The sequence below is a fragment of the Podarcis gaigeae genome (genome assembly GCF_964106915.1).
Source record: "Podarcis gaigeae genome assembly, chromosome: 8".
NCBI lineage: Eukaryota > Metazoa > Chordata > Lepidosauria > Squamata > Lacertidae > Podarcis > Podarcis gaigeae.
The window spans coordinates 71,312,515-71,326,989 of NC_139684.1; the positions used below are offsets into that span (position 1 = coordinate 71,312,515).

The window sequence follows — 14,475 nt, forward strand, 5'->3', positions numbered from 1 at the left end:
ATTATTATTATTTTAATGAAGAATGTGTGTTTAGAACATAGGCTGCATGTACGCAACCCATCTAAAGTGCGTGATTTGCCCCAGAGAACCCAGGGAACTGTAGATTGTTAATGGTGCTGGGAATTGTAGCTCCACGAGGGATAAACCACACTTCCCATGATTCTTTGGGGGAAGTCATGGGCTTGTTGTTGTTTAGTCGTTTAGTCGTGTCCGACTCTTTGTGACCCCATGGACCAGAGCACGCCAGGCACTCCTGTCTTCCACTGCCTCCTGCAGTTTGGTCAGACTCATGTTTGTAGCTTTGAGAACATGGGCTTACATGCCTTAAATGCCCTTCCCTACTTTAACCATCTATTTGGCACAAAATGAGCTCTGATGACACAGTGTTGTACTTCTTTACTTACCCACCCAGCCTTGCAGACTACCAAAGAGTGACATTAGAAAAACAATTTCTAAAACTGGAGGACTGATTCACACATGATCTAGACAGCCCTTGTAGGAAGTGACCTGGAAGTTCTAGCACCGGTCTTTACAACCTGTGATAGCAGGTTCACACATGCCCATTAACGCTAGCTGCCGCAGTCACCAAATGCAGAGTACACCAAGTGAAACCCAGTTTAAAGAAGCCCAGGGTGGCATTCTCTGACTGCCCTCCCTCCATTTTACCCTATCAGCCACATTGTGGTTTAGGATAAAAGATGGTGATTTGCCCAAGGGTCACTCTGTGAACTTTGTAGCTGGCTCTTAGGGGCTGAGCCTGCAGGTTTGGTGGTGCTTGGGATGAAAGTGGGCCGCCAGCCAGCACAGTTCCTTGGCAAAGACATGTCACAGCATCTATCCTGGGAAAGTAAGAGAGGAGAAGGAATTTGGAAAGAGGTAATCGAGTGAGTCATGCCTCTTCCCTCAAGAGGGATGTAGTTTTCTGCTCAGGGCAGGGAAGGGAGAAGCAAAAGAGAAGGGAAGTAATATGACCGTAAGACCAGTTGTATAATAAAGTTGGACATTCATTATGCTAACTTCAGTTTCAAACTGGAAGTAGGTGGGACCTGGCTGGCTCCAGTTTGGTACATCATCCCCATACACTTAGGTTTACTTTTTTTAAAAAAAATATTTTTAATTGAATGCCAGGTTCTGGTTTAGCTGAAGGTGGACAAATAGGGCTGATAAATCTGTGTGCTGTGATGACTAGGGATGTGAAAAAGGCATCGTTTTCTGTGCCATCCTATGTCGCATGCACCTATGCTTTCGTTCTGCTGCAGTTCTGCTTCTGACAAAAGCTATTGTTATTCATCTTGCTGTCTACTGTGGCGGAATTTTACCGTTCAGTAGAAATGAAACACAATGCAGATGTGTATGTGTGTGTGCACACACAAGCAATTGAGTCTCATTTGCAGATTGAAAGCAACAGTGGTGAATACCAATCCTATTCCTTGGATTGCTTTCCAATCTGGACGTGGCACAAATAAGCAAACCTTGGCAATTTTTGCTACCATTTCCACTGGAATTCTCTGACATGCCTAGGGGTGATCTGCCTATACAATTAGGTGGTGGTGGTGGTGGGAGATTTATTGCTGTCGCTATTGTTAGAGCAACTGGAAAGGGAAAGCCCTTGCTGATCTACTGCAGATCACAGTGAGATCTGTTAGTGGATCCCCGCCTACCTTTTGCTGCCCCTTTCCTCAGTAGCCTTCCAGTAAGGGAACAAGCCAGATGAAATGCCATAGTTCTCAAAAAGAAAATATACACACACAGACAGAGTACCTTTTCTGGATTTCAAATATTTATTGTACATTTTTTTTAATAAAAAAAAGTTTCACAAAAGAAGGTTAGGAAGATTCCTCCAAAGGACACTTGAGTGACAGGATGGCAGTTAAAGGTGTCCGGCAGTGACACCAGCCAGCCACAGTCAAGTTTGTGGGGAGCAAGTCAGCTTTACAGAACATGCTATGGTGCAGTGTGACTATAGAAGGAAACCCCACGGAAGTTCCTTACAAGGACGAATCAGGATGCCGTGGGGAGATGGCTCCACCCTTCCCCATCATAGGGCAAATTCAGCTCGAGCAGCTGGGTTTTTCCTCACATTGTAGTGTAATGGTATATAGCCAGGAGAACAACAGGGCACTGTGGAAGAGAGAACAACGTATGACAAAATTGACTGCAACTCCCCCTCCCTTAACCATGTCATTACAATTTCTTTTGCACCACGCTTACTCGGCACACCTTTGGCCCTCCAGAAGTTGCAGAACTACAACTCTTCCCTGACTGTTGGCCATGCCGACTGGGGATGACCGGGTTGTTCAGCAACATCTGGAGGGCCAAAGGTTGGCCACCCATGTTTGAAGTCTTCTTCTGAGGAGTTCAAGGTGGCTTGCACTGGGCTGTGTACACAACATACTTAAATATGGGATCCTGTAACCCATCACATCATTTCTCTTACACATAAACTGTCAAACGTGCATGCAATATTTTAATCCTAACTGTGAACCAGAGACAACAAGGAAGTCATTACACAAGGACGTGCTTCTCTTTTTCAAATAACAGGAGAAATAACAGGAATTGAAACATAATGAAAATAAATCCAATTGAGTTTAGGAGTTACTAAGCGTTCCGCATTACAGGATAATGTGAAGGAGATCTTTGTGCAAGCAAACTCAGGTTGAGTGGTGAATAAATCGTGTAGAGAAGCCTACTGACTCTCTTCATGAACATAAACATCTAGTCTAGCATTGTGTTCTCAGTGGCTATTCAAAATGCCACTGCAAAGATTGCAAGCCAGACATGAGTACATCAGCACTCTCCCTGTTTGCAACCCCCAAGAAATGGCAATCAGAGGCATATCATTAGTAGCTGTGAACACTGGCAGTCCAATCCTCCATGGTCTAGTCATCTTTCTGAAACCACCCAAGCTGGTGGCCATCCCACATCTGATGGCAGCAAATTCCTTCCACCTCCTCCCCAAACAAGCCCTTCAAGTTAGGACTCACCGTGAGCATGAGGATAGCAAAGCCGAACCAAGAGACTCCCCAGGCGTAGCTCTGTACTGCGTGCTTGATGTGCTCAAAGCAGCCCTAAGGGAGGAAGGGAGGAGAGCCAGTGAGATCTTCCCTGATGAGGAGATGCTGAGAGTGCCACAATTGCCCCCGGGGGCCAAAAAGGAGGCCTGTCTTGACCTTGAGAGGGAGACTTCGCTCCAGGGCAGACAGTTCTGTACTTCTCATGAAGATGCCCAGGAATGGGAGGCAACTTAGGGAAGGGTGTTGAGGACCACAGTACCTTGGTATGGATGTAGTCGACGTGACCCAGTCTGCAGCCCTCTTCGTTGAGCATGACAAAGTTGCGATCACGCTTGCAGCAGTAGAAGGGCCAAGGGGCCACCACCTCAGGGTACCTGCTTCTGAAGACCGAGGTGTAGTTCACCCAATCCATGGGATTATTGGCACCACAGCACTTTTGCTGGAGGTGGAAAAAGCATCCCAGTTAGTGTTAACACCTTGTACTGCAGTAGCTATTTGGGCAGAGGATCCCTTGCTTGTTTGCTATGCCTTCCCTGGCTATTATTATTGAATCTGTTAGTCACTTTATCTTGCCCAGGGCAACTCAAAGCGACTTCCAACCAAACAGACACCCCCCCCCCATAGATACATTTCTTCTTGGTTTTAACAAAATACATTAAAAATATTCCTTCTACTTCTGAAAGGCCACAGACAGTTAAAGGCCAAAGACCTAGTTAAAGAGGAAAGTTTTTGCCTGGTGCCTAAAGATATATAATGATGGTGTCAGGTGAGCCTCCCTGGAGAGAGCATTCCACAACCGGGGATCCACTGCTCATTCTCATGTTGCCACCCTTTGGACTTCTCTGCAAAGGGGCACATGAAGAAGGGGCTCACATGATGATTGCAGGGTCTGGGTTGGTTCATATGGGGAGAGGCTATTCTGTTCAGGCTTCCTAGAAATATCTGGGAAGGGCTGCAGCTCAGAAGAAGACCAAATGTCAGTCTTCTCCAATCTGGTGTCCTCCAGGTTGTTGGACTACAACTCCCATCAGCCCCTAGCTGCATGGCCCAGTGGTCAAGGATGATGGGAGTTGTAGTCCAAAATGTATGGAGGGCAGTTGATTGCAGAAGAGCTGGCACACATTGTATATGCAGATGGCCCAGATGCAAACCCAGAAATTTTCAGTGGAAATGATCAGGGGATGGGAAGGGAAACACTTCTGTCCAAGGCCTAGGAGAGCCAAGAGTCTGACCCAAAGGCATAAAGCAGCTTCTCAAGTTCCTATTCAAGAGGGCCTTGTACAAACATGAAATCAGTTTCCTAGCAGATCTAGACTTTACATGTACATAAGAGAACCACTGCCTTCAGAAACATGGATGCGCTATGTCCTGATGCTTCCATCGCTTAAGGTAGGTTCTAATATTAGGAGGTAGGCAGGAAGAAGATTATGTGGACCTACACCAGAGTGGGCAACCTACAGCTCTGCAGATGTTGATGTCCAACTCACATCAGCCTCAACCAGTATGAGGGAAGTGGTAGCCTAGGAGGGCGACAGGCTCCTTGAGGGACAGCATGAGACTCTTGGGTCATGGGTTCTAGCTCCACATTGGGTGAAATATTCCTGCATTGCAGGGGTTTGGACTCAGTGACCCTCATGGTCCCTTCCAATGCTACAAGTCTGTGATTCCCCAGCCTCAGCATGCCAAGGCAACATCCCTTGTGCTGCTTGATGCAGCATTAGAAAATTATTGTCATTATTAATATCATTATTAATACTAATCTATTAGCCTCCAGGAGTGGGTTCTTCTGCAGGAAGAGCAATGCAAGTTTCTACTTTGCCCTTCCGCCAGCCACTGTCTGGAAAGCAGAGATTTCCCCACTCAGCAAGAAAACCCACGGCCAGAAGCAGTAACGCTTCTGAATGCCAGTTGCTGGAAATGGCAGCTTGTGCTCAGGTACTGTTTGTGAGTTTCCACCTGGTTGGCTGCTGTGAGAACAGGCTGTTGGACTAGATCGGCCATTGGCTTCATCCTGCAGGTTCCTCTTACGTTCTCAGTTGCAAGCTGGCCAGCTCTTGGCAGTTCTGCTCCCCCCAGAGGTGGTAGTTTGGGAAGGGGCATGTTACCTCCATCATGAAACGATCCCACATGCGGGTGAGTTCCCGGCCTTGGTCAGTGTCCGCCGAGTAGAAGGCCAACATCTGTCTGGTTATTAGCTTGGAATTCGAAACCACCTTGGGTGGGGAAGGGAGAGAGAATGCCGGTCAGCCACATTCCCCAGAGCCCATGTCTTTTCTTTACAAGACCCATATGTTCTGAACATTCTGCTTGTAAAGAACGTGGATTGTGTAAATGCATGGCACAATGGCTTCTGGCAGAGAAGAAAAATGACAGGCCTTCATTCCATAAAATGATCATGGGGTTAGGAAAAAACTATCATGGGGGGGGGGTATCATGGGATTAGGCAAAAACAAATCATAGGCTTCCCCCAAAGAATCCTGGGAACTGTAGTTTGTTCAGGATGCCAGGAATTTAAGCTCTGTGAGGAGTAAACTTAATTTTCCTAGGATTCTTTCGAGGAAGCCATGACTGTTAAAGTGCTATAAATGTGCTTTAATGGGTGGTATGGGTGTGACCTTAGGTTTTGTTGGTTTTCTACAATGAGAGAAACGGGATCACTTAAGGTGTTTAGCTTATTAGGCCAAATAGACTTTAAAAAAATAAATTAACAGCCCACTTAGTTCTGATATTCTTCAAGAATATACGCACCTGGCTCCCATGGTTGTAGCCTAACTGGGACACATAAAAAGTAACTCCAACTAACTTAGCTTTACTTGTAAAACCTCTTTGTAAAGGCTTCAGCGCTTTCAACGCTAACTACCTGGACCATGGGAGTAGCCAGGATTTACAATGAAGGGAGGGGGCAGAACTGAGCTGTTAGTTAAGTATTTCTATTTATTAGCTTTATTTAGGGGGCAGCTGCCCGTCCCCCTGGCAAAGCCTAGACTCATAAGAGACAGTGGGCTGGTTCAGAAGTTGCTTCAAGAAGACCAGTCTCATTAGTCTCATCTGCGCCATCCATGTGGCAATGGTCCATCTCAATGGGGGCGTTGTACTTATGCTCAAAGGGCATAGGCCAAAAACTGGGCGGCTGGTTCTCAGATTAAAATTGCGACAAGTGCCATTCAGTTTGCAGAATGAAACCATCAATACTGACAGTATCTGTGGCTCCTCTGGGCTTTTCCAAGAAGGAGCACAAGGCCAGGAGGACAAACAGAGTCTTGGAGCTTGAAGGGAGGAAAACAAAACAAAAACAAAGGAAAAGTCCCTCAATGAAATCTCAAAGGTCACATGTGGTTGTGCCTTGGGTGCTTGCTACAAACACACACGCAGAAGACACACTGTTGATTAGCTAAGGGAAGGTTATTACCCCCCCCCCCCATCATTAGATTGATCATCTGATGAGCAGAGACTGGGTGATTTTTCCTCCTGATCATAGTGCTGGACAGAGCAGAGAGACTAACATTTCTCTGCTTAGCCCAGTGCTGTGATAAGAATTAAAATTGCTCTGCCTTTGCTGGTGTTCAGCCCAGTCACCTCCCTGTGGTGATGCAGCCACTACTTGAAAATTACGTTGGGGGTTAGTGGGCTGGAGATTTACCACCCTGGGCTAAAATATGACACAGGCCCACCCTTTCTCTCAAACTGGACAGAGCCAAGTTTCGGCCAGCGTCAGGCACAGTTGGGCGACTCTCCCTGGTCTGCTTGTACTTACATAGTCACGGTGCGTGTAGGACGTGATGCAAGAAGCACACTCAAATAAGTAGACAATCAGGATCAGCACCAGATACTGAAGACAAGGAGAAAGAACCAGGTAAGCGGGTAGGGAGACTGCTGACCACTAGGGCCTTAGCAAGCCAACCTTCCTTTCCCAAGACAAAACATGAAGGCTGGAGACAAAGAGGCTTCTGGGGAGTCCAAACTGAAGTTTTGAGGGTTTGTTTCGAAAGCACTGTTTGAAGCCACTGATGCCAGCCCCACTTCTCTCTGAGTTTACATAGGGAAAGGTGGAACACACATCACAAACCACAGCTCTCTCTTTCCAGATGCCTTCAGTTTTCCATATTGTCACCCACAGCAATCTTGCACTCTTCCCACCAGAAGGGGAAGCGTGTCAAAGCTGACTCCATCACTTGTCCCCCAAACACTGCTAAGGAATGGCAGGAGATTCTAGCTGGGATGGGGTGGGGAAGATGAGCATTTGGTAAAGTCCCTTCCCCCTCCCTGCTTTACTCACCAGCAACACCATCAGGCGGTTGCCATTCACAAGGCTGATAATGCCAAAGACGCACACGCAGAAGAAGCAAAAGCCGGTGAAGATGGAGATCCAGGCACCCGCATAGACATCATCTTTTCCTGTAACTCCCATGATGGGGTAGACCTTGTAGGGATCAGCTGTTACCCAGACAGACTCCGCGTAAAGCGCCAGTCCTGCAAGCTGCGTAAATATGAGAAAGCTGTGATATAGCAAGCTGCCTTGTGGGAAGTTCAAAATAGGAGCTGTAGCCAGCAGGGTATGGCTCAAGAGTAGACCCAATGAAATAAGGGGCCTGCCTCATTAAATTCAATGGGTCTCCCCTGAGCAGGACTGGCATTGGATACAACCCTATTTCCTCCATCGAGCCCAACCTTGAATCCTTGGAGTTGTCCAACTCCTATCACCCCCCAGCCATCATGGTCAAAGGTCAAGGCTTAGGGCCAAAGTAGAGAGCATTTGGGCTGTGGGCTTTTGCTAACTGTGGGTGCCCAGATGTTGCAACATCTGGGGACCTGCAGATGGAATGGCCCACAGCCCAAATGCTCTCCACTTTGATTGGCAGTAGCTCTCCAGCAGGCATCTTGCCCATTATCTGTTCCTTCAACCTTTTAACTGGAGATGCAGACAGTTGAAATGGGGACTTTTGATTAGCAAAGGAGATGCTCCACCGCAGAGCTATGCCAGTTCTCCTTTGACACAGGTTCTGCTAGCAGGGCTGTAGTGCCCCAGGTTAAGACACCAGATTCTAAGCCAAAAAGCCCCTAGGTTCTCCTTCTACCTACAAACATGGTAGCTTCAGCACTCTCACCATGATGATCACATTGCCCATCACCAACAGCCCCACGACAAAAGATGAGCTCTTCTCCTCCATGTTTCCCAGGAAAGGTTCCTTGCAACAGCTGCTCAGGTTCTGTAGAAGGTGGAAAAGCACAAAAGAAATAAGAAGGTGATCCTGAAAAGCCAATGGGAAAGACTTGGGATTATGGTTCGCTTCCACCACTCCTGTCTCAGTTTGCATAGAGGAGAAACGCTTAAGCCAGCTTGGTCAGTGCTCCTTCTAAAACATCCGTATCCAACAGTGTGCAGAGATAGAGAAGATCGAATGGCAAGATTGATCTAAGGACCATCTTTACCAGGTTAGACCACACAGCATTTGGGATGAGAGTCTTTTCAACGTTGGCCATGATTATGGCATTTCTGACTTCTTGGGTTGACGTGAGCTTTTGGGCTGAAATGTTGAGTTTTATTACATGTTTTATTTTGTACTCCATTCCTAGAAATCGATTATAATGTTTCACTGTTTTAACAGTTTGTATATGAAGAGAAGTAACTGTTTTCTATTTTAAGTGTGTCTGGAGGCAGGTAACTGAGCCAATAGGTATGGACTCAAATACGTAGGTTTTAGGGAACTCCACAACATTCCTGGGAGTCAGAAGAGCTCAGGGCAGGATGCAAAACTTCCTTTGCAATGAAGGCATACCGCTATGTTTTTACTCCAGTGAATCAACTCATTGGCCTTTTATCAAGGAACTCAAGACTCAGTTGACCTAAACAGGAACAGTTGCTACCTGTCTCAGGTGGGAGGGAGGGGAGAGTACCTTTGACAGCTTGAGGGCCATAATCCCTTCTGGAAATCTTCCAAGGGCCACATACATGCTAGTGGTGGGTGGGGCCAGAGGCAAAAGTAAGCAGACCAATAAATGCAAACTTTACCTTTCTACAGTAGGCTAGTTTCTACACACACTCGCACATTCCTCTTTATCTTCCACCCAGGTGAGAAAGAAGTATTCAAGAATTCATCCTAACCAGCAAAAACAGTTGAGGAGAAGTTGGAGCAAGGCCAGTGGGAGATGCCCCAAGGGTCAGATAGAAAGGTCTAGAGCAGGGTTTCCCAAACCTGGGTCTCCAACTGTTTGGGGACTACAATTCCCATCATCCCTGACCACTGGTCCTACTAGATAGGGATGGTGGGAGTTGTAGTACAGCTGGAGTTTGGGAAAGCTTGCTATGGAGGATCAGATTTGGTGTTCAGGAGTGAACTTACCACCCCTGACCCATCTTGCACAGGAAAAGTGCTTCATGATAGGGAGCAAATCACAGTTCTCTTCAGCAGGGATGGGGAACCTCCAGCACAGGCTTTCATTTTGGGCAAGCTTCGAAGGACCCACCAGGAGCTTAAAGGGAGTTCCTGATGGTTCCTTTACTGGAGCAAAGCACACTCAATTGGCCATTAGTTGGTGGTGAAGGAATGCACATTGCTCCAGGAGGAGGAAGCAGCTTCCATTGAAACAGCTGTTAAAATGGAGGTGGTGATGGTGAATCTTTTTTAGCAGTAGTTTCAGTTGAAAATTATTTCTCCCTCCCAGCATTGATCCTCAAACCCCTGAAAATCAGAGCTTCAAAGAACAATATCAGGCTGTTTGAAAGACCTTTTGCAAACAGTCCTGTGCTGCCTCCTGGACTCGTGGTGTCTCCCAAGATATTTCAGAACCATTTAATCCTGCATTTTCTAGAAAGTGGGAAAATCAGGTTTCTAAAATAGTACCAGAGGCCTGTGTGCAATGCTCGAGAGTGACCAATCGTGAAAAACTAGGACAAATTTTAATTCAGTTGCCTGGAACTGCTTAGAATACCAAAACCTTTTTTTTTAAAAAGGGAACTCATGCAGGTATCAGCACTGGACCTTCTGCAAGGGTGCTGAAGCTGAGGTGGGTATGCAAGGATGCCAGGTGATGGCACCCTTCTCAGAACCAGAAAAAAATCTGGTGGCCAAACAGAAATTCAGATTAATTTAAAATGTATCTGCATTGCAAACATGTGTATCTTAAGACCTAGCAGACCAGGGATTTGTATGATGGGACAGTCTTTAGAAGAAAAAAAAAACTTGCCCCAAATTTATGGATAAAGGCAGGGTATATATGGAGCCAAACAACCCAAGTCCTTAAGAGATTTGAAGGGAAGAGGAAGTTCCTGGCTGGGTCTGGTGTGTGTATGTTTTTTCCAGTCTGGGAGTGCCTGTCCCCAGGCACCAGTTCTTGCCTAGCTGGCTCCACAAAGGGCAGGTCTAACTGGTGGAGCTAGCTATACCCTCAGGACAGCATTGTAGGGATTCCTGGCGATCCACATTGACTCCTCCAGAGTTGTTTTGCAGGGAGAGGAAGGTGAACAGGCCAGTGCTCTGCGACTCAAACCTGTTATTCAGAGTACACATTGCCACACCCTCCCTCTCCAAGAGGGAAACACCAGTTTTGGTATTGCATGGCACCAGGGAGATGGCCAAATGTTGCTAACTGTTGATGAACCACTACAAGACCCCTCTTGATCTCCTTGTGGACTTAGTTTGGAGAGCTATCCTTGGACAGAAGTTTGTCCTCTGATGGCTCTTCGGTTGGAAGGCTGTTCTCAGCACAGTAGGACACAAGGACACTTTACCTGGGTGCAATCTTGTAGGGTTCTTCCTACATCCTTCTGTTTAATGGAAGGGGATGAAAATCAGAGGCCAAATACCATCTAATCCAGGAGTGGAGAAACTTCTTTATCCCAAGGGCCACGTTCCCTTCTGGGCAACCTTCCAAGGGCCATATGCCAGAAGTGGGCAGGGCCAGAGACATGCGTGGGTGGAGCAACCAATGCAAATTTTGCTTTTGTACAACAGGCAACCTTCAGCTCTCTGTCCTCCATTCAGACGAGCAAGATCAGAGTTCGAGGGCACCTTCCAGCCAAGTCAAAGCACTCAAGGTGGGAAGAAGAACCAGTTAGGTTCTCCACCAAACGAAGCCAAACAACTTCCAAGCATTACCAAGGACCCAAGACATTTTGGCACCTGAGGTAAACTACAAAATGATCTATGCTAAGAACAAGGGGTGGTGGAATCAAATCAACCTGACCCAATGGTTGAAAAGGAAATCAAAGGTCATTGCATGGAGGGGACAAGGCCTGCTCAGGAACATGCCAGAAAATAATAATAATAATAATAATAATAATAATAATAATAATAATAATAATAATAATAATAATAATGTTATTCTTATTCTTTATACCTGTCCATCTGGCTGGGTTTCTCCAGCCACTCTGGGCAGCTCCCAACAGAATATTAAAAACACGATAAAACATCAAACACTAAAAACATCCCTAAACAGGGCTGCCTTCAGATGTCTTCTAAAAGTCAGATAGTTGTTTATTTCCTTGACATCTGATGGGAGGCCGTTCCACAGGGCAGGCGCCACTACTGAGAAGGCCCTCTGCCTCGTTCCCTGTAACCTCACTTCTCACAGTGAGGGAACTGCCAGAAGGCCCTCAGAGCTGGACCTCAGTGATCGGGCTGAATGATGGGGGTGGAGTCGCTCCTTCAGGTATACTGGGCCAAGGCCGTTTAGGGCTTTAAATGTCAGCACCAACCCTTTGAATTGTGCAGATGGGTGCAGACCCCAGAGGGCAATCCCTACCACCTTCTTCCTAGGGGTGGGAGGAGATCAGCAGTGCCCCCTAGTCATTGTCAAGGTGGCATGGGTGGGGGCTGCCAAGGAGGCGGCAGGTCCATCCTCCAAGGAGCATGCTGAAACCTTCGCTGTAGCAGCAGCAGCAAGCGATGCATTCCTTGGAGACCAGATCTGCTGCCCCTGTGGACCATGCCGCCCGAGGTGGTCAGTTCATCATGCCTTATGGCCCTACCAAGAACTAATAGCCCAAAATCAGTACTGGGTTGCAAATGGATTTAAGAATTCTGGAGGTACTTGCTTTCTGGCTAGAAGCAATTTAGTCAAAGAGTTGCCTAATTAGCTGGAATCAATTATTTGAAACCCAGACTGCCCTCCTTCTTGAGAGAGAGTTTGCCTTTATAATTGTTCTTGTTATTTATTAAAATTGTGTACTACCCGTCATCCGAAGATCCCAGGGTGGTTCACAACAGAAAAATACAAAATGGGAATACAAAATACATAATAAAGCAAAAAGAAACAACTTTTTCCCACAAGCACGTTTCAAAAGCCATAGAATGTTAATCAGCCAAATGCCTGGTTGAAGAGAAATGTTTTTGCTTGGCACCTAAAGATATTAAGTGTTTCTCTTCAAGGAATACAGTGCCGCCAAATGAAATGATGTACTCAAGGCATGACCATCTTTGTATCTCCTAAACAGGAACCAATTGGCACATTTTATTATCATTTTAATGTTCAGCACCTGGAAATTAGTAAATATTTTCATTTCAGAGGCGCTTTGTGCATTGTAGTCAGTGTGTGAATTTTAGCTGGAGAGAAAGGTGGTTTTGCAGGCCATTTTCTGTCTTAAAAACAAACACCTTTCCTGTGTGTTTACTCTGAAGTAAAACAAATTGTGCTCTATGGTGTCTACTCACAGGCAGTAATTGCCTCTAGGTTCTCTTGACTGGTTTCATGTTCCAGACAGCTTCTCAAAAATACGCTACATCGCCATATACCATCATTTCAATGGAAATTTTGGGATATATTCTATCAACATGTTAGAATAGAACATTTAAAGGTGCATTTATGCTTCTTCAAACCAATATGTGAAGTGAACTGCAGGCATCCTTCAAAATTCACACTTCTCATTTTTCCAGACTTAAGTTCACTTCTCCACATCAGTTTGTGATTTGATTTTTTAAAGTCTTCATGAAAATTCATTGGCAATTTCGCCTCTAATATACCAGTTTTTGCATACAGTTTTGCTAAGCAATCTCCCCAACTATAAAGCATTTCTAAATGTTATTTTCACTAACAGATGAAATTTTCATGCACATTTAGCCTGGTATATAAATTCATTGAATGAGAATTGAATATTCTCCTCTGCCATCCTGAAGTTTAGCCTCTGTTGTTTTTCTTCAACCCTCCGTACCACAGACCTAGAACTTTGCCACCAGCCTCACATTTCGGCTGCGTATGAACCATACATTGAAAGCACATTGCTTCCCCCAAAGAAGCCTGGGAACGGTAGCTTGTTAAGGGTGTTGGGAATTGTAGTTCTGTGAGGGGCAGCCTACTGTTCCCAATATTCTTTGGGGAAAGCAACATACTTTAAATGTATGGTGTGCACAGAACCACACTCCTCTCAGCCACCTGGATGGAAACTGATGGCGAATCTGAGGCACAAAAGCAGGACCAGGGAGAAATTTTGCAAATATATTCGCACACCTTTTTTGTGGGAGACTGAGGAGGTTAGCTGGATTGCAATAAAGCCTTGTTGACCATTTCTGGAAGGATCTATTTCATCGCACAAATGAAATGGCCTCACTTGAGGCAACTCAGCTAAAGCAATCAGATGTATCTTGCCCACAAAAGCTTAGTCTTGAGGTGCGACAAGACTCCACGCTTTCCCTTGCAATGGCTGCCACTCTGGAAGGACATTGCTATCAGAAGGCAGTCACCACTGATAAGAACTCTACACACATACCCTCTAAGTGTCCCTATTTTCCAGGGACGGTCCCCAATTTACAGAAGCTGTCCCGGTTCCTCATTTGATCCCGGAATGTCCCACTTCTCCTCAGGACGTTCCTATTTTCATTGGAGAAACATTGGGATGTCCCCATTTCCCCAGAGAAATGTTGGAAGGTACATACATGGAGTCTTGAGAGTCCCATGGACTGTAAGAAGATCAAAACTATCCATTCTGAAGGAAATCAGCCCTGAATGCTCACTGGAAGGACAGATCCTGAAGCTGAGGCTCCAATACTTTGGCCACCTCATGAGAAGAGAAGACTCCCTGGAAAAGACCCTGATGTTGGAAAAGATTGAGGGCACAAGGAGAAGGCGATGACAGAGGACGAGATGGCTGGACAGTGTTCTCGAAGCTACAAACATGAGTTTGACCAAACTGTGGGAGGCAGTGGAAGACAGGAGTGCCTGGCATGCTCTGGTCCATGGGGTCACAAAGAGTCGGACACAACTAAACGACTAAACAACAATAGAACATACATGGAAACAATCACAGCTCTTCAGTTTGGGACTGCAGTTTCGAAAGGCAGCAATGGGCCCCCCTCCATCCTCAAAACCTCCCGGCTTACAGCCTCCACTCACCTGTTAGCTGCAGACAAGCCAACTGTATCCTGTTCTGCAAGGTGCAACAATCTTAAGGCTGCCCTTTATATATTTGCCCAGGCAAAGTGGGTAGGGAATGAGGGGGGTCAGAAAACTGGACTGGATTTTCTGGATT

At 46.1% G+C, this 14,475-nt stretch overlaps 1 protein-coding gene across 2 annotated transcripts; it reads right to left on the reverse strand.

The window, feature by feature from the left end:
- Positions 1-1,758: 1,758 nt before the first annotated feature.
- On the reverse strand, positions 1,759-14,475 carry UPK1A (uroplakin 1A). Of its 2 annotated transcripts, none has more exons than XM_083753034.1 (8): positions 14,340-14,475; positions 8,120-8,221; positions 7,291-7,491; positions 6,769-6,843; positions 5,120-5,227; positions 3,274-3,453; positions 2,985-3,068; positions 1,759-2,121 (listed from the first exon to the last, which is right to left on the reverse strand). In XM_083753034.1, the coding sequence occupies exons 2-8, from the start codon at positions 8,180-8,182 to the stop codon at positions 2,077-2,079; spliced, it is 756 nt and encodes a 251-aa protein (XP_083609160.1). In that variant the 5' UTR covers positions 8,183-8,221; positions 14,340-14,475; the 3' UTR covers positions 1,759-2,076. The 2 variants fall into 2 exon arrangements, with proteins under 2 accessions (XP_083609160.1, XP_083609161.1); XM_083753035.1 differs by lacking the exon at positions 14,340-14,475 and adding an exon at positions 9,025-9,045.